Consider the following 22,492-nt stretch of genomic DNA (forward strand, 5'->3'; position numbering starts at 1 on the left):
TTATGTCTATAAATTATATACTTAATTTAATCTATAAACCATAATAATAATAAAAATTATTTTACACTTTTATTAATATGAATAAAAAAATATCATATTTACTTTATAATCTATGAATAATAATTATTTAATAATTTAAAATGACAATGTTTATAAGTCACTTATAGTATATTATTTTTTTTCTAAAAAGAAATTAAACAATGTGTAATAAATTTGACAATAATAAAATAAATTTAATATAAAACTTGAAAACAAAGCAATTATCTTAAATTAAAGAGAGTAATTATTTAATTTTAAGGTTCATTGTTATTAAAGATTAGTTAATTTAACTTTAAATTTTACTCTTTTATATTATTAGAATATTTTAATATTATTATTTAAATATCAAGAAGAGACTTTGTTTTGTTTTATTATTTTTTTTTTATGATTGTGTTTTAGACAGCCTTTATGACATCCCTTGTTGGAGAGAGACGATGATGATTAATTGGAATAGGAAGTGATTCTCTTCTCTTCGTTGGATCATAAGTTAATAATGATAAATGATGTTCTTGAAATTTGTAAGGATAATTAATATTTTCTGTGATATTATCTCTTGAATCTTCTAAAGCACATGATACTAGTAAATCATCATCATCCTCCATTATAATATCACCTGAGTTGTTTGATGTAATAGGTGAGGTATTATCTTGCTGATTAGCTACAGCAACAAAAGAATTATAATCAACAATGGCATACTCAATGACATCTGTACTTTCATGTTTCATTATTAAATGTGGTTTTATCATCTGTGAATCACAACCATCCACATTTTCTAATGATGAACTATTTTTGTTTGAATGTTTTTGTGTATACTTAAGCAACTCCTATAAAAATAATAAATATTTTTATCAGTAGGAATAAAAATGATAAAAATTGTTTACTAAAATTCTTAATTATATATTAAAAACATACTTCTTTTTTTATCAATCTGGTTTGATCATTTTCATTACTATTATTTCTTTCCTTATCGTTACTATCTTCATCAATTATAGAATTTTCCTTCATTCCATTTAATTCATTATGCCTATTTTCTTTTTTATCAATCATCTTCCTCATATCTGAATTTGTTTCATCCTTTTTTTGAAGATTTTGATTTCTATAAATATAAAATAAAATAAATAAAAATTATTAAAATAAAATAAGTTTTACTTTTTATTACTATTTCCTAAACATGCCATTGCCTGATCAGGGCAAAAAGCAATAGTAGCTAACCATCCAGCAAAAACAGAAACACATAAAACAACAATAATAATAATAATAATTAATTCATCCATTATTCAGTAAATAAAATCAAATTACAATAATATTCATAGATAAAAAAAAGTTTTTTTTTTAAATTACTAAACAACTAATAATATCTTTGAAACATCTTCCAAGATCTTCGTTTATATAATAAATAAAAGTTAACCTTTAACTTTGTTATACTTTTTTTGTTCTTAAAATAAATAATTTAACTTAAATAAAAAATTAAGAAACAAAAAAATTAGAGGGAAAATTATATGATAACAAAAAGAAAAGATAATAGTTTTTTTTTTTGTTATTAATATGACAAGTAAATACTTAAAATATTATATTATACAAGTCATTACAAAGTAAATGATTTACTCAATCAAAGAAATATTTGTAGTGATAAGGCATTTTATTAGAAAATAACCTTCTTATATATATATATATATAACTATTATCAAGTGATAGATTAAAATAAAGAAATATATACATAAATTGTATGTTTATAATGAAAGAGATAAAGATAGACGTCAGAATAAAAAGTTTATGCCAAAAATTTTTTTTTTATTTTAATTATAATTGATTAATAACTTTTTAATCACTTATTTTTTTTTGCATTATTTGATAATGATGGTGCCACAAAATTTTTTTTATTATTATGTTATGATAAGATATTTTAATAAAATCGTTTTTATATTAAAAAAAAATAAATTTATTATTATTTTTTTAAATGTTTTAAAGTTTATTAGAAAAAAAAAAGTATACTTATAGGTGTTATTAAAAAAAAAGAAAGTTTGTAGATAAAAAAAAATTTAGCTGTTAAGAAGGGTTAAAAAAAAGTGTTTTGAAAAGATAGAAATATAATTTTTATATGTATTTTAAAAAGACAATATTATGTAAAAATTATAAAGATTGTAAAAAAAATAAATAATTATAATTATTTTAAACAATTATTTTAATAAAATCTTCTATATCTAAAAAATAAATATTCACAAAATGTATGATTTAAAATCAAAAAAAAAAAAGAAAATATTTTTAATTTTGTTATGAACAAAAAAATAATTATTTTTTAATATTAACAATATTTCTTCTTTAGTAAAATAAAAAAAAAATACGGAATTAAAAAAAAAATTAAAGGTTAAATAAGATAATGTCAAGTTTATGGTTTAAAAAAATAATGGTATCTTGTAACAAATAGTTAGGAAGTACCTAATATTTGATACATTACTTAAGACTATTGATATCACCTCTTTTAAATAAAATTCAATATATTGATATGTTAAAATTCAACATAATATATTTTTATATGTTTGGAGGATGTCGCAATTATTCTAATGAGTAGGCATATACTATTTGTTTGGAGGATTACAAACTTAAAAAGTTAAAAGAAAAGAATTTTTACCTCTAATTTTGTTGTTTCTTATATAAAAATTTTAAAATCATTTTAAATTATAATCTTACAACATATATTCATTTAACTTATTATTTCTCCTTCTTATTTATATCCTACATATGAATAAAACTACAATGAGGGAAAATATTTGAGGGAAAAAAACTTAGGAGTATAATGTAAAATACATATGAAATTTGAAATAAATGATATATAATATTTATAGATGATAAAAATGAAAAATGATAAGGCAGAATATGAAATAATAAATTTTTAAATAATAAAAAAAAATAATAAATATACTTTTTTTTTTTAAATGTAATAATTTGAAGTGATCATCAATAATTCCAATAACAATATACTATTTGTTTTTTTTTCATCAAAAAATAACTAATAAAAAAGAATATTTGATAACATTATTAATAATCACATAAAAAAAAATTACCACTAGACAATAAAAAAAAAAAGAAATAAACTTTTATATTCTTATTTACAATTTCTGATAAATAGAAAAAACTTTACAACTAAAGTAGATAAAAATAAGTTTAAAGAAATGGGTATATGTGTAAATTATTTAATAAAATATAAGAATATACTTTTTTTTTTTATTACTTAATATTATTCTTTTATAAAACGTTAACAACAAAAGGAAAAACCTTCGTTTTCACTTTTTTCTTTTATCATTATACCATTAAAATTTTTAATAATATAATATTTTCTCCTAAAATACATTCAATAAATTTATATATATATATTTTTTTATTTCCTTTCACAGAATAAATTTTATATAGTACATATCAACAAAAAAAAAATTGAAAGCAATAGATTAAATATACATATATAAAATTGACTATAAAAAGATTAAAAAGACAATATTAGTGAATTGCTTTAACAATAATTATTTTAACTCTCTCCATCACTATAAGAACTATTTTTTTTTAAAAATATTGCTAACAATTTAAATACCTAATTTAATGTGACATTTATATTTTTAAATTTTTTTTGTAAAATAAAAAAAAAAAAATTTATTGTTATTATAACAATGAATATTTAAATAAAAATTTAGATTCATCTTTTTATCAAAATAAAATAAAAATAAATGATTTATTTTTAATGTCATTTAAAAATAACAATATAATATATTGGTAGTTTTTTTTTTTGAGTATCCCAAATTTTTGCCAATAATAAACCTTATAAGTAAAAAAAAATAATAATAAATTTTGGATTGCCTTTAGTTAAATAAAAAAAAAAGAAAATATTTAATATTTTTATTTTATTGAAAGGCAGTTGCCTAATAACAGTTAAGTAAATATGTATACAATATATATCAATTCAAATTATTTAGAAGGAAAAACATCATAAAAAATGTTATAAATATAAATAAAATAATATAAAGAAAATTTAAACAATACATTTCAATTTTTTTTCCAATTGATAACAAGTAATTTAATATATATATATAAATATATTTATATCTATATGTCTAATTTTGTTTTTATTTAAGTTGATTGCTAATGTCTCATTCTTTATTTGTAAAACTATTTGTTTATATTTGTTTCAGAAGTTTTCATTAAATCATTTTCTTTTTCTTTTACTTTTTATATACTATTTTATTTCTTTCTTTTTTTTTTTCTTCCTCCTTTGTTTATATACATATTAGAAAAACATTTTATTTTAAATATTATTTTGATAATTAAGTTATAAACGATTTCTAGCATTTCCTGATACTTTTTCAATTGCCTGTAACAAATATTCTGAACATTCTTTTGGTAGTGATGTGTCATTTGCCAGGATATGTCTTGCACTTAAAAGTTTATCTAAACATGTCTGAAATTCTGAGATACATTCTGTTACATGTTTTGTCATATCTGAAAAAAAAAGAAAAAATCATTATTTGTTTTATTTATAACTATTAAAGAATTTTTTTTTATTATTTTTTTTTTAAATTTAAGTAATATATTACATTCAATTAATTGCCCTTGGTTTCTTATTTCTATTTCATTGAGTGGAGGTAAACATGTATAGTAGCTGGAGCGTAATGGACGCCTACGAAAAGGACTTGGCTGAGAACGATTTTTGATATTTTTTAAAGTTTCCAAATAGGTAGAATTTCTTATATTACTATTATTATTATTATTATTATAATATTTAGAATCATTATTATTATTATGATAGGAAAAATTTTTAGATGTATTATCATGGCAAAAAGTATGCCTTCTATCAATAAGAATAGAGGAATCAAAAACTGGTCCAGAAATGGAATATCTTTTAATAGATTTATCATCTTTACTAGAAGGAGACCTTCTTAACATAACACTTTTAACTTTTTCTTCAAAAGTTGAGTCATTAGATATATTATGACAATAAGATTTTATATCACGTTTAGGAGAGTAATTTTCATTAGCCTCATAATTAAGAACTTCAGGACGATCAGCAAAAGTTACGGAACGCCTTTTATAAATAGAATTCATTATTAATTTCTAAAAATTATCAATCAAAACAACAATTTATATAAAAAAATAAGACAAAATCAAGTTTAAAAATAAAAGTTAATTTGTAATACTAAAAAAGATAGAATAATAATAAAATGTTATCATATTATTAATGAAAGGGGTATCATAATAAAAAGTTAATATCATTGTCACTAAAATTTGAAGTACTCAAAAATTTTTAGTAGGGTTTAATTATGTCTTCTATAAATGAAAGAAACTACCCACCTGTTTTGTTTTCCATTAAACAATGATATTAGCACATACTTAAGATTATTAATTATATATATTATATCTACCCTACTTGACATTTACTTTTTGTTATCTTTTATATTAATCTATTTTTATTGATATAATATTATTATTGTTTGTTACTGTAAATTTATCTTAGTGTTAAAAAAATATATTAACATAAAAAGTATTAATATTAGTATTAAGAAATATAAATTAATTTATTTTATTAAAAAAATATATATTTTTTTTTAACCAAAAATACATTATAACTTATGATAAAAAAAAAAGATATTCTGATAGATTCTTTTTGACAAATATAGTATAAAATTTTTAAAATAAAATTTTTCTTACTTAAATAGGAATAAATAATATATATTATATTATAAAAATGACAAAATAGATATTTCTAATACAAAAGCCATTGTTATGTGTAAATAATGACAATTGGTATGGATGAATGAATTCTCCTTAAAATGTAGAATGATTTAATTTAAGAAATATAAAAATATGTATATTTAATTCTATAAATATGTAAATATATTTGACGTTTCACGTTTAATACAAAAACATAGTGTTGAAAAGTTAACAAATGCTATTAATTTCAATTAGCATCATCAAATATTTAATTATATGAAAGATAAATTAAAACGCCATTTAGAGCAAAAAAAGGAAAAAAAAAACAACCAAACTAGAAAATCAAAAAGTTTATGGTTATTTGTTATGAATGATTAAGATAAATTATACTTTTCCTCTTTAGTTATTAAATTTATTGTATTTAAAGTAATGAATAACATAAGATGTTTTCATTATATACTTTAATTAATAATATATATATATGTATAATTTATCAAAGAATTTATATATCAGAAAGAATAATGAAAAATAAAAGTTAGATAAAAGTAATAAATATATCAATTTGTATAAAAAAAAAACTTTTCTTAATACAATAATTAAACACCTGCTGAAGGCTATACACATATATAAATCTTTTTTTCCAATAACTATATTTTATATTATCATAAATGTAATTCCTTAAATATAATAAATATATAAATATTATTTTATTATACCTATATCTATTACGCAATCAAAAATCTAGCTTTTAATAGGGTTATTTTAAATAATTAAATATAATATTAATTGTATTTGTTTAAATATCAAAATAAACTTGCTTTATTTTATTATTAAATTTTTTTTTTTTTTTAAATTTAATTAAAACTTACTTTGAGCTGCAGGAGTTGTTGCAATATTATCAAGTGTAATATTATTATTTGTTGTTGGAGGAATTACTGAAACACCTGAACATCCTTCTTCACCTAATTTTTGAGCAAAATAATTTGATCCTTTACGTCCTGTACCACTTGTATTTGGGGTAAATCTTCTAAATTGATTAGAGGTAAATGATTTTGGCATTCCCTCTATAGATGATATTGTTGTTCGAGGTCCCAAATTACTATAAGTATTATTATCTCCTTCTGTTGGTGTTTGTGGTGTTGAGGATGTTGTTGAGCTACCATTTTTTGATGAATAAGTAGTATTAATATTATATCCCATTGTATAAGGTGATTGATTTAAAGAAAATGAGGCAACATCTGATGCATTACTATCTGAATCTCCACTTGTTAATCCTTGATCTAATCTTGAATATAATCTATTTTTTGGTTGATTTCTTTCAACTCTTTTTTGTACAGCACCTTTTCTTAATTTATTAGATGATATTGAAAAGTAACTTCCATTAATATTATTTTCATCATTAGATTCTTTTTCAAATTGACTACTATTATCATTAGTATATAATGAAGCATCAGTCAAATCTGGTCTACTAGTTCTTTGAAGATTTTTGATAGATGAACTAAATCTACTACTACTAATAGGTCGATTATTGGTGGCTTTATCAACATTATTATATTCTTCATCCTGTAAGTTTGTTGCCGATTTTGCTAATGATCTAGATCTTTGAGTTTTGAGATCTGGAGACTGTTGTTGTTGTTGCTGATATTTTCCTCCAATATTAATGGAATTTGTTACTGTTGATAGTTTTAAATTTCCAATTGAACGAGATCTTAACATGTTACAGTTAACTGTAGAATTATCATCATTGATGTTTCCCTCCTCTTTTCGTTCTTGATCTTCTAAGGCCATTGCTAATGCCAAATTTTCTTGTGATTTTCTTAATTTATTACGAATTTCTGATAATTTATTGAGAGCTGAAGAACTTTGACCTAATGTTGCTGAGGATAATGTTCTTAAATTAGATTTTGAAGAGTACATTGATTTTCCTCCTAATGTTACATTTGAATCTCTTCTTCTATTTTGTTCTCCTGTTGCCATTTCTAAATTGACTGCCAAAGTTGAGGGACTTTGAGAACGACTTCTTAAATGTAATGGAGACTGTGAATAATTACCTGGTGGAGCTAAAATATAAATAATTATAAAAAAAAAGTATTATAAAAAAAATTATATTCATTAACATAAGCAGGGAACAAAAAGAAGCGTGCATATGGAGGGTGATAGTAGAAAACTAAAAGATAGAATAACTATAACCTTTATTATTATTTTGTCCTTCTAACATCTGAATTTTTCTCCTAACATTAATTCCTGATTTATTATTATTATTATTGCTAGAGTTAGATAATGTTGATAAGGCGGTTGGGTTTCTAGTGTTATTATTAGAAAATCTTTTAGCGGATGATAAATTTTGTAAAAAATTGTTAGTGTTTGCCCTTGGAATTATAAGGCTTTTAGACATCATATCTTCTATCGCGGAAATATTAATTGAAATCTCTGAAAATGTTAGAAAAAAAAATAGATAGGATAAAAATTTAAAAATATAAAATGGAAAAAAAAAGCAGATTAAAAATATTATCTTATGATAAGAAAAACTTACGTCGTTTATCGTTACCGGAACCACGAAGATTTTGTGTTGATCCATGAAATAAAGAAGATTGACGTCTTCCAGCGCTAGAGAAACAAGATAATGATGTTTTTCTTTCCGATCCTGGACTGGAAACGGAATTTGAATCACTATTATTGAATCGCTTTGATATACTGTTCCGAACACCATTTGTTTCTCTTCTAAATTGAGAGTAACTACTTGGGGTAATACATTCAACACCACTATTTTCATCTTTTTTTTTTAATCTATTATTTTCAAGAATTTGACTACGTAGATTCATAGTTGAGGTACGGGGTGTTGTTGAATTTAGTAATTGAGAGTTATTCATTTCATCAATCATTTGTGATCTAATTGAACCTAATGATTTAGAATTTGGCATTGAACTACTACTAGGTTTTTGTGGTTGTTGATATGTTGATGAAGATGGATAAAAATTATTGTTATTTGGAGGGGTTTGTGGTGTTGTAGTAAGACTATTTTGCTGGAATGAAGAATTTTGACTACTATTTAAAGCACCCCATCTTCTTCTAGGTGGTCTTGGTCCACCTGAACCTCTGATATCAGAATGTTGTTCACCATGATGAATATTAGACATAGAACGACTAGCAATATATGAATGATGTTGTAAATGATTTTGTGTAGCAGCGTTTAACATTTCTCCTAAAAATAATACATATATATATACAATAAAACAAATAAATGTTAATATATAATTTTAAAAAAGAAAATAATATTTTAAAAAAAAAATTATGATTTTAGAAAAAAGTGTAAATAAAACACATTATTATCAAGGCAATATAAATATGTTTGCTAAGAATATTATATGTACATAATAAAAAAAACTAACCATTTATATCAATAGAAGTATTTTGATTTCTTTGTGGTAATGTTTTAAGAATATTTTCGTTACCACTACTAAAATTGATAGATGAAGGTTGAGATTTGTTATTCTTTTCTTCAGTAAAATTTATTTCAACTGGACGTAGTGTTTCTTGTGTCGAAATACGATGTAAAAATGATTTGTCTCTATAAAAAAAAAAAAGATAAAAATTTATTTTTATTACATATTTATGAAAAATTTTTATTATTATTATATATAAATAAAAATAGTTAATAAAATAGTTAAATATAATAAAATATATTTTTATTTTTTTATAACTATTAGTAATAATAAACTATATACAATTTTAATAAACAAATAAATTGTGTTATGTTTAGCACATTAAAATTTTTATAATGCTCAACAAAAATTGTCCTTTTAATGTGTGATTGATCATGTTATACTATTATAAATCGTTCAACATTGCAATTGTTTATATTAAATGTTAAGAAAGAGGTTAAAAAAAATTTAGAAATATATTATCTAATCTTTAGTAATACACAATAGATTAAATGTATATAATTGTAATAAAATTCCGTAAAAATTTAATATTTTATATAATAATATATATATATACAACAGTTAAATAGATCAAAAATGACATTTCTTTATAGTATAATATAGTTAAAAGAGTACTTGATCATATCATTATAAAATATTATTATTCAAATGAACTATATATAATTTAAAGTAATAGGAAGAAGTTAAAATAATAAATAAAAATCAAAAATTTATAGTTATATTTCATAAAAATATAATCAATGATGAGATATTATTTTGTATATAGAAATATTATCATAACAAAGAATAATTGATTTTTATTTTAAAATTATTTGTATATATACCATATTAGTACATAGAAGAAGAATATTTATTAATGTATATATATATATCTTTTTCAAAGTAAAAGATACCTACAAATATAATTGTTTTCTTTCTAAATATCATATAATGTATTATTATATATTTAGAAAATATTTAAAATAAATTTATTATCATAATTATTAAATGTATATTATATATATATTTATGTTTATATGACATTTTATTACAAATTATACATATAAATATATATATTTACATAACATGTCAAGCATCTTATGATCTTTAAACAATAAAATCTCTAATACTGACTTTGGTACTTTTTAAATAAAAATAATTTTTATAACTTACCGATTATTGAGATTATCTTGAATTATAATATTTGAATTTTGTTGTATTCCAACACCACTATCAAGGTCGTCTTCGTCTCCAGTAATTTGAACGGATGTTATAGATCCAAAGTTACTTCCTCCCTGGATTTGATTCTATAATAATATTTTTTATATTAAAAGATTAATTATTAAATATAAATATATAATACCTTTTTAGTTCCGACTACTGAAGCTGAGTCTGAGGCTGATTCAATAACACTATCCGGTGAAATACTTCTAAAAAAAAATAAAAATTATAATTATAAAGAGAAAATTAAATTTAAAGAAAATCAATCAAATCATTTTTTTTAAAAAACCAAACTTTAAAACTTAATGTATAAAATAGTGTACATTAAAAAATAATAATTTTCTAACAATTCACATCATTATAACATTTCTTTTTTCTTCAAATAAATAATTTTACCTCTAAAAACCCATTAATAAACGGGTCATGACGATTTTAGAAGAAAGAAATTATATATATAAGAAAATAAAAGATAAGGAAAAAAGATTTTTGGGAAATAAAAATTTTAGAAGATGTAATATAGATAGTTGATTTAAATATATTTATATATATATATATTTTTTTAAAAATATAACATTTAACTTTAATATACTATTGTTACTACCTTTGATGACACGGCATCTTTATAAAGATTTTTACAACTATAATAATAAAGTAATTGTCTATTTTAATTAAAAAGAGGAGAAAATAAATAATCATTTATCTTTTGGAAGTGTCTAATCTTATTTCTAAAATGTAATATATAAACTAATTATTATATCAAAAATCACTTATATCAATCTTTATATCCATCATCCACCCACAAAAAATTATACCACATTTTTTACTTATCAAAATATTATTAATAATAATAACTTTTTAATGAGAAAAATGAATAGTTAAAAAATATTTATTTTATTAAAATTATATTTTAAAAAAAAACATCTATTTTTATATTATATTATATTATATATATATATACTTTTTTTTTGTTACTTTCTATCTTTCTATTTTACAATAATATAATGTAGTAAAATAATCTATATATTTATATATATATATGAATGTTTTTGTATAAAATAAATAATTATAAATCTATCTAATAAAGTTAAATGTCCAGTTTTGTTAGTTTATACTAGGGGTAGTTGATAAAAATTTTATTGTATGCTTGTTTTGAAGGGACATAGTTTGAGACTTAAGTAAATATCTTTATAACTATCGCCTCGAAATTATACCCCATTGAAGTGTGGATAGGTGATTTAAGACTATCAAATATAGTCTTTTTAAAATTAAATAGAAAGTTAAGCTATCAATTTAGATATATATATATATATATATATATATATGTTTATTAGAAACGACAAATGTAAATAAAAAGTTGATTTCAGTTAAAATGTTATGGCATTTTATTAAAAGAAAATAATTATATATAACAAAACTTTAGAAGTATAGATCAAAGATATATATATATTTAATTGAATAAAAAGTTTTGTCCACTTTTCATACTACATCTTTAAATAAATATTAATTTTATTTTATTCTTATATATACTATCTATCATTCACCAAAAATTGAAAATAAAAAAAAGTTTTCAAATTTAAAAGATTAATGCTATTATAAGTTAAATTATTAGAATCATTTATATAAAAAAGTCATTTAAAATTGATTAATTGTACTTTTTGATTTATTTATAGATTAAATGAGAAAAATTTTTTTTAAATATAATAGCAAAAAAAAAATAAATAAAAAATTAAATAAACTAACCTATCACTATTACCATCAAAATGTTTATTAACAATAACTTCATCATCAATATCAATTGAATTTCTACCTTCATTAGTAATTTTTCCTAATTTCAAATACATTTTCTTTGTCAACTGGTTAGACAATCTCCAAACATAAATACAACCGCTGTATGAAACCAAAATTATTCTTCTAAAATAAAATTGTTCATTAGTAAAAATATAAATATATATATATATAATATAGCATAAAGTAAAATAACTAAGTTTTCTTCTTTTTTTTTTTGCTCTTTGTAACAACAATTACAAAAAAAAAAGAAGCGCAACCCACTGTCATTTTAAGAAAAACATTTTAAAATTATAATACTATTGAAACATACTTGCAATCTGGTGAAAAAGAAACAGATGCTATTGAGTCAGATTGTCCACCTAATACTGCTACACAATTACCTGATGACATTTCAATTATATATGTATAACGATCTGAACATGTAATGGCAGAGTAGGAACCAGATGGATCAAGGGAAATCTTTATTACCTGCCCTTGATTAGAAATTGTTCCTTTAATAATATTTATTTCTTTTCCAGTCTTTGATAGAACACGTATTGTTTTGTCATGACATGCCGCTATAATATTACCTGATGGAGATAATACAACATTATTAATACCAGAGTTACAAGATATTTGTCTTTCTCTTTCAACAATAATTTCATCATTATTATCATTTTTTAATATCTTACTCATTATAACTAATTTATCTGCTGCTGATGTATATAAAAAAAGATTATTGTTATAGTTAGCAAATAATAATGATGTTACTGTACTTGAACATTCTTTAATAACATATAAATGTGAATATTTATTATTTGGATCAAATATATGAATATTTCTATCTCTTGATGCTGTTGCAAATAAATATGGTAATGATGAATCATTATGTTTTGAGTACTCCATACATCTTACCTCATCATCATGTGCCTCACATTCAAATATTTTATCAAAATTATTTTTTGTTAAATCTAATACAACAATATTACCATTTCTAAAACCACCAGCTAATTCTTTTCCATCAGGAGATATTTTTAAACATCTTATACCTGTTTGTGTCTCCAGGACATCTGAAGCAACTGTTGTAAAATTTTTTCTTGGTTGTTCATTTAATATATCATATGTTTCACAAAAATATATTGTTTTTTTAAGATCTTTTGAACAAATATTATTACCAATTGATGCTTTTGATGGTATAATATCATTTCTTTGAATATTCCATACACGTATTGTATCATCAGCACCACAGGTAAAAAATGTATTTGATGATAGGTATGGTGAATCATTAAATGGATATACTTCTAAACCAAAAACAGCACCAACATGAAAATTTGATGAATTTATTTTTTTTATATTTAAATCATTAGAAATTGACCAGGTATAAAATGATCTATCTGAATAGAATACTGTTAGATAATTAGATTTTTTCCAAAAAACCATTGAATGAACATTTGGATATCTACTACCAGATGGATGAGATTTTGTATTAAAAAAAGTGATATCTTTTATAATTTGTGGATCACACCCTAACCAATGTGGTTTTGGAAGTCTGGTGACCTTTTCAAATGTATCAATGTCATAAACTTCTATATCACCATTATCACAACCCATAAATAACCAATTATTACTAATTGTTAAGGAGTATGGTACCATCTCTTCACTCTCATAAGAATTAACTAATTTCTTATCTTGAAATTCAATCAATTGCCTGGTACTTGTCAAAGCAAAACACCTATTATTGGAGGCACAAACAACATCAGTAAAGGTATTATTTCTTTTATCACTTAAAATGGCACTTCTACCCTGTAATATTCCTTTCATTTCATCTGGTTTAGATAAATTCCAAAATTTGACATGCCTTACACCAACAGTTACAAAATATTCACCATTTTGACTGACATCAATAGCACATATGTGTGATGTTAAATTATTTTTTGCAATAACCTCTTCCTGTCTCCAATTCCATACAGCTATAGCTTTGTCATGTTGATTACCAACAGATATTAATAATTCATCATCATTACTAAATTTAACAGCTCCTATTCCCATTATATGATGTTTCAATTCAACTACTTCTTTACCAATAAATTTACCCTCTGTATTTACTACTTCCCATATTCTTATTTTTGGATCATGTCCACATTCACCTGTTGCTATGAATCTTCCGCTATTTGAAAAATGTAATGCAGATATGTTATTTTTTGTTGCTCCAATAAGATGTGCCTCAGCTCCTGTTCTAGGATTATACAAAATAACAGTTGAACTGAAAAAAAAAATTTTTTTTTGTTAACTAATGATAACGATTTTTTTTTATCAATAATGATTTTTGAGCATTTAATATTTTATCATAATATTTATAATAACTTTTTAAAAATCTTTGTTAAAAAGAATAATATTACAAAAGTTAATAAAACATATAATAATGTCAAATAGTATTATAATAATTTTTGAGAAATAACAAAAGCTAATAAAAATGTTTTAGTCTTTCAATCTCCTTGATCAAAATGATAAATAAAAAAATTTTTTTTTTCAATCTACAATAAATCTCTTTATGTTGAATGGAAGAAAAGTTCATTCAATCATAAAATATAGATTTATAGAAAATAATACATTTATGAAATATGATAATAATAATAATAATAAAAGAATTATTAAATATTAGAAGAATTAACTTACCCTGCTGGATATGCTATTGTACCTGATACTTGATCTATAGCTATTGAAGCTGGACATGATGTTGATCCAAGAACTCTTTCTAGCTTTGCCTATAAAAAAATTATTAATAATATTTATCTTGAAATATGTATATTTATTTTTTTTACCATTAATATGATTAAATTTTTTTTTTTAGTATAAATTTTTATCAATTTTTATATTCCAGATAGAAAAATTGTTTTCACTTGACAGAATCAAAGAACGCCATAAATTTCAATGGCTAAAAAAGATAATATATAAATAATAATAAAATGATTAGATAAAAAAAAGAGTAACTAAAAATAATAATAATATATACAATAATTAAAGTTATCTTTTTTTTATTTCTTTTTAATAAAATCAAGAAGCAATAAATATTTAAACTAAATAAAAGAATAAATATAAACAATATTAATTTTCACACACAACTAAAATATATTATCATTTATAAAGAGGTAAGAATTAACTACCAAAAAATCTTGAAAACATTAAAAAATAGTCTAGATTTTTGTTAAAGAAGAATGTGTTATGAAATAATCATACTTAGTATCTTAGTACCATAAAATCAAGACATAGAAATGATGAATAAAAAGAAGTGAATCAAAATTAGTAAGCTATATTAAATATTATATATATATGTAGTTATAATAAAGGTTTTGAGGAAAGAAAAATTAAAAAACCTGTCTTGAGAATGAATAATAGTTATGTACATATTATTAGGATGTCCTTCTCTTTCAATTCATACAAAAATTTTATCACTTTCTCGATATATATATATATAATAATTTTTAATACTCCAAAACACCTCTTTTTTTTATAGCTTATCAGTAGGTGTTAAATAATTTTTATATATTAAATAAATATTATAATATTTTTAGTAATAGAAAATATTGTTACATAAAATAACCGACAAAATAAGAAAATTTTATAAAACAAAATTAAAGAAAGATTTTTAAATAAAAAAAAGAAAAAAATAATTGTTATAAATACATTTTTTTTTTTTTGGTAAAATAATATGTAAGATCAATTTAAAGGTAGTAAAAATTTTTTTACAAAACAAATATATACATATCTTGCTCACCATTAAATATATACATATATATATAAAAATATATAAATATTATATATAATTTCCCTATAAAAACAGTGCATCACTCTTCTAAAATTATTAGACAATTTTTATAGTTAGGGGAGGTTTGTTAAATAAATATATCAAAGTGTGAATATGTATTGTTATTTGTTGTAGGGGGGAATGTATAAATAAATTATTTATCTAAAAAAAATCATGAATCTAATAATATTAAAGGGGTATAATATATATCTTAATTGGGTAATGTAGTAGAAAATAGTTATTTTTTTTTATTATTTTTTAAAAAAAAATGTTATTAATTTGTAAAATTATCATTTACCTTATTGGTAATGATAAAAAAAAGTAGAATGAAATAAGAAATTTAATTGATAATAAAATTTAAAATTAATTTCATTAGAAATGCATTTAATTTAAATGTATTAAAAATTTTTAACTATAAATAAAAAAAAAAAGAAATCAAACTTGATCATAATAAATTTTTATTTTATTTTTATAGAGAATTATTTAATGTGATTTAAATTATTAGCTAAAATAGAAAATGAAATTATATAATAATAATTATTATTATATATCTATATATATATATAGGATGATCAACAAAAATGACAGAAGATGGTTTAGAAACAATATTTTAAATGATTAGTTATATATATATATATGTATACATTTTCTAGAAGAAGAAAAAGATACAAATAATAAATATAATAAGAAATGTTAAAATATTTAATGCATCAATAAATTTTCTTCATCATTTAAAAGGTCTCCAAAAAAGATATAAAAGAAAAGTTATGATGATATATTATAATAATAATTTGGTACCATTCCCTATAATATTACCTTTTTAATTCTTTACCATAAAACTTATATATAATTAAAATGATATATAATAATAAATAGAAAACATAATTTAAGAAGTATGGTACTATATTTCTTATATTATCATTACTATAAAAGAAGATAGTAATTTATAATAATTGTCAAAAAGTTAAAAAGGGTTAATTATATATATATATTATCACAAAGAAAGACTAAAAATATTTTGTCATTTTTCTTAAATAAGGAACTGATACTAAAATAAAACTTAATTGATCACTATTTTTAAAATTACTATATTATTTTAAGGTTCATTAGTATTAATCAACATTACAACTAACATGTGTATATGTCAAATTAATAAATGAAACAAAATTTTTTTTTATTATTTTTTTTTTTATTTTCTTATTTAAATGATAAAAAGTATAAAAAGAAAATATGTAATTTTATATATAATCATTATTTCTCGTCATTTCTCTTGCGCATTGAAAAAATTTTGTCTCCTATGACAAGAAGATATTTTGTGATAATGAAATAAAAATTGTTTAATGTAAATAAAAATTAATGAATTTGTAATTATACTATACACGAATCGTTAGAAGGAGATGTTGTAGATATAATCTATCTGTATGTATATTTATAATGTAAAAGTAAAATAAAAATTAATGTATTCAAATCTTATGATAAGTAGTATAAAAGGTAATTACTCATTATAACTATCAATTGAAATATTTAAGTGAGTAAAAATATTTTTAAAATGTTCCTCACCTAAATATTTATAATATATTTAAAAATAAAATTTCTAGAATATGTTTATTTCTCTTAAATTTATTAAAGAAATATATTACTAAAAATATACTAATTATCATAGATTATTTATACAAAACTAGAATCTTTAATCAAAATAATGACTTTTCATTTTTTTAATTAGAAATTATTTCTCTCTTTTTTTTTGTCAAATATAAATATATTAAAATTCATTCCATAAATTTTTCTTTTTTGGAGACATTTTTTTTTATCTTTTGTAAAAAAAAAGAATAAATAAATTTTTATATAAATTAGAGCATCATGTAATTTTTTAAAATTTTCATGGTCAATTTAACAATATCAAAAATACTTACGTTAATTATTTCAACAATCAAAGAATCACCATAAAATTTATTTCCATTTATCTCTTCATCACTAATTTTTAATAAACTTCTTCCAATTTTATTTTTTACTTCATCTTCATTATTGACTATTGATATAATATTATTTACATATCTTTCTCCTGGATTGCCATCTTCATTTATCTTCTGAAGGCAATTAGAATCAATATTTAAAGTAGTTATATAAGTATTATTATTATCAAACATTATATTAGACCTCGATGTTTGAGGTATATTTTTATTTTGTTGTAAATTAGACATTTGATTTAAAAATTTTCTATATTTTAATCTTCTCTCCATAATTTTTATTAATAATTTTTTTTATTTATTTTTAATATTAAATAAGAAACAGTTTGAGAGAATAAAAATAATATTTTAGAAAAAATATATTATTACTTCTTCTTTTATTAGAAGAATAGATACAAAAAAATGACACATTCAATGGGTCGTCTTGAAATGTTAAACTTTAATAAGAATGATAAAAAGTTAAAAATTTTTATATTATTTATAGGTAAAATTTATAAATATAATTAAATAAAAATATGTTTCATAGTATTACACTATAAATAAATTAGCAAATAAATATTTAAGAAAATATTAGTTAGGCATAATAAATAATATAACTTTAATTGTTATTATCTATATATATTTTAAATAATAATAATAATAATACTATTAAATATATAACTTTAACATAAAAATATCAATTGTTTAAAAATTTTTTACCACCCTTATCAGTATACATAAAAAAAAGAAACAACAAAAATAGGTAATATGAAGATGATAATTTTTTTTTTATCTATCATAAATACAATACTATTGTCTTTATTTAACAGAACCCCTTTGAAATATGATAATCATTAACCCTTTTGAATAAAAAGATATCTACTCATATAATTTGATATTTTTGAGGTATATATATAATGTTGCCATATGTAAAAAGCTATCTTTATTATAATATTGGTATAAAATAACCTACTGACCAGTTAAAAAGATAGATGAATCAAAAATTAACTGATTAACTTTGTGGGATAAGGTACCATTTAATATTAAACATTTAACATTTTTTCACAGATGTTTTGATATAGAAATAATTATAAAAAAAAAATCAATTATTATAAGATTATTTGATTACAATAAAGTAATTGGATATCATGATAGATAAAAAAAAAATTTATTAAAAATATTACTAATAAATTTTATTTTTTTTTTATTGTTTATTAAAATATCAACAAAAAAAAATTTTTATAATAAATATATATATGTATATTAACTAGCTTCAACATTATGAATGAAATGTTTATATGTCATTATAATATATTAAATACAAATACAGAATATTAAATTAACATTAATATAAAAAGTTTTCTAGCATAGTAAGGGATCAATTTTCATGATAAGAAAACTAATATATATAATGATAAGATGTATAAGAAATAATATAATAATTATAAAAACTTTTTTTTTATTTTATTCTTTAAATGATAAATATAAAATAACAACTATATAATAAAACTACATTCTTTTAGGAGAATTTTTTACAATTTTTTTTTTTCTAAATAGAATATATTAATATCAACAGCTGTTTAAAGAGATAAATCGATACCTTTTTATCCATGATGATAAAATAAATCTTTATTATTTTTAATAGAAGTAAAGCTGATACTTTTGTTCTAATATGCTAACAATTGTCTGCAAATAACTAGCATTAATAAAAAATTTTTAATATTAAATGACTATATTTAAAAAAAGAAATACTAAGTATGTAATAGTATCAATTTTAAGTGCTTGAAATCATTTCTTTTCTTAAAATTTATTCAATAAAAATGTTAAAAAAAAAGCATAGTTTGTAAACATCTTGATAAAAAAAATGTTTATAGAAAAGATACATGATAACAAATTTAAATATTAATAAACTTTTAAATTATCTAAATAAAAAATTTATATCACACTGATATGTTATCATTAATTGTACTTAAAAAATTATATATTCATGAAAACAAAAATAATATTTATCATATTTATATAAATATGTAAAAATAAAAGTTTTAAAGATTTATGATATAGAGAGAAAATTAAATATAAATAACTTTTTATAAAACCATATTAAAATATGATTTTGTAATAAGAAAGTGATAGATGATGAGAATATATACTTACATAATTTATATTATCATTATGATCCTTCAAATCTTGATCACCCACCAAAAGTATTCCTGACTCCTTTTCTTTATTATTAATCATATTTAAATTACCAAAACATTTATTTTCACTTTCTAATTTATTATTAAAAACTTTTACAACATTCTTATTATTAATATCATTATTGCTTCTTGAGGATAATCTTTCAAAGAATAAAAGATGTTGGCGAACACTAAACATATTTATTATGAGGTTTTATGATAAAAGTTATCATTAATGATTGATAGATGGTATATTAAATAAGAAATAATATATCAAATATTATATACTCGTTTTTTTGTAGTAATATCAAAATTTTAAATTATAAATAGATATTTATAAATATATATTATAAATTTGAGATTCTCTAAAAGGAATAAATGATATTGTAAAAAAAAAAGAATATATATATAGCATATATAAATATAAAAATAAACAAATATATCATAACTATAATAAGTATAATCTACTCTTATCACAATTCTACAATAGTTATTACCTTTATCTAAATAGATATAATCATCAACTTTAATTTAACTAATCCTTAATATTACTAATATTAAAGTGAAAATACAAAAAAGAAATAAAATTGTAATAATCTTTTATAAGTATAATTCTTAAAAATGAAACATCATAAAAGGAATTTAAAAACTTATCAAACAAAAGTTTATTAATTATGATACATTAATTTAACAAAACATTCGTGATAGTTACTACCATTCTTTTTAATTTATATATAAATATTTTTATTTAAATTTTTTTAAATATATCATAAATTTAACAAATATCTTTATTAGATTAAATGATCATTATTTAATATAAAAATAATAATTAACAATAACATGTATTTTAAATGTATAAAAGAATGATTTTATGAAACTTTATAAATCAACGAAAAAAAAAAAAATTATATTATAATATGGTATATTAATATAATTTTTTTTTTTGTGATATATATATATATTTCCCAAAATTAAAATTTTATTTTGGGATAAAAAGAAATAGGAAAATAATATAAATTCATGAGATTTCTATAACCAAAAAAAAAATAATTTTTATTTTTACTACTTTGGGAACAATATAACTATATAATAAATGTATAGGCAGACAATACAAAGCATAAACATCAATCTATATCTGTATAAAATATAGTAAAAATTATATATATATACTATATAGATAAATATATTCATGATATATAAGAAACAATAGACTATCAAAAATACTATTTTACATATTAACAACTATTTATAACAAAAATATTTAAAATATGATATATATATATAAAGAATTAGGTAATTGAAAAATGTAACAATTTAAATTAATTTAAATTTTATAAGAGGTTAAATAATATATATAAAGAGTAAAAATTACAATTAACAATATTAGTAAAAGTAGGTAAAAATATTTAAACATCAACATAATAGAAGATATAATTTTCTGATAAATTAATTGTGTATAAAAATTTTTAAAAATATTCTCATGATGCTCTAATGAAGTTTTAATTTTTTAATTTATTTGTACTTTTATTTCTAGTAACTTTGACTACATTAAACTTACATTTTTTAATTTACCTTCATTAACTTTTAAAGATTTTTTTATATTTTTTACGGGTCTCTTTGATAATTTCTTTTTTTCCATTTGAATAGGTTATTAAAAAATATTTCATTAATTAATATTATGAAAAGTATATATATATATATTTTTTTTTGATTAAATCTAAAAAAAAAATAACTCAATAAATATAATTTTTGATTTTATATTAAAAAAAAAGTAAATATAAATTTATAATTAAATTGTGAGATAAATAAAATATTCAGTAGCAATAAACCTATATTAAAAAAAAATGATTGAAACAATAAAAAAAAAAGTGGTGTTCTAAATATTTTAGTTGGTTCCTTTATTTAAATATTATGATAATAGGTACAAAATACATGAAATCTAATGAATTAAAAACATTAACCATTGGGAATTACATAAACAAAAAAAAAAAGTCATTGAATAAATATATTACAAATTCGGCATGAATAAATTATACTTTTGTGATAACATTATCATTATTTCCTTCTTCTATAAAAAAAAAGATAAATTCTATAAGAGTAATATTTTTATTTTCTTTAAAATGAATGATATATTTAGAATTTTATGTGAATTAAATGAAAAATATATGTATATTTATTGTACAATATATTTAATATACTATTAATATATATAATATTTAATTCTATTTATTTATATTACTAAAAGATATGACTGATAAAAAAGAATATACAAAATCATACTTAATGAACATCAAAAGTTTAATATTCTTTTTCTTACAATATATAAAAGATAAAGAAATTGTATAGAAAAACAAAGTAATAAAACTAATAATATAAACGATAGTTAACCTTACAATAGAGTATAAAATGATAGTTAGAAGA

At 19.6% G+C, this 22,492-nt stretch overlaps 2 protein-coding genes across 2 annotated transcripts; both read right to left on the minus strand.

Moving 5' to 3' along the window:
* Nucleotides 1-434: 434 nt before the first annotated feature.
* SRAE_1000042100 (Hypothetical protein) lies at nt 435-1,313 on the minus strand (the record flags this gene model as incomplete). The annotated part of the gene is made up of 3 exons (XM_024647253.1): nt 435-863; nt 952-1,135; nt 1,189-1,313. 3 exons carry the CDS (start codon nt 1,311-1,313, stop codon nt 435-437), a joined length of 738 nt encoding a protein of 245 aa, XP_024501349.1.
* Nucleotides 1,314-4,354: 3,041 nt separating this feature from the next.
* SRAE_1000042200 (WD40 repeat and WD40/YVTN repeat-like-containing domain and WD40-repeat-containing domain-containing protein) lies at nt 4,355-20,270 on the minus strand (the record flags this gene model as incomplete). The annotated part of the gene is made up of 12 exons (XM_024647254.1): nt 4,355-4,524; nt 6,603-7,793; nt 7,924-8,163; nt 8,267-8,935; nt 9,123-9,301; nt 10,329-10,462; nt 10,519-10,585; nt 12,117-12,287; nt 12,475-14,406; nt 14,820-14,908; nt 17,862-18,035; nt 20,049-20,270. The coding sequence occupies 12 exons, from the start codon at nt 20,268-20,270 to the stop codon at nt 4,355-4,357; spliced, it is 5,238 nt and encodes a 1,745-aa protein (XP_024501350.1).
* Between the last annotated feature and the right edge of the window lie 2,222 nt (nt 20,271-22,492).

Source organism: Strongyloides ratti, assembly GCF_001040885.1.
Source record: "Strongyloides ratti genome assembly S_ratti_ED321, chromosome : 1".
In the NCBI taxonomy this organism is placed as follows: domain Eukaryota; kingdom Metazoa; phylum Nematoda; class Chromadorea; order Rhabditida; family Strongyloididae; genus Strongyloides; species Strongyloides ratti.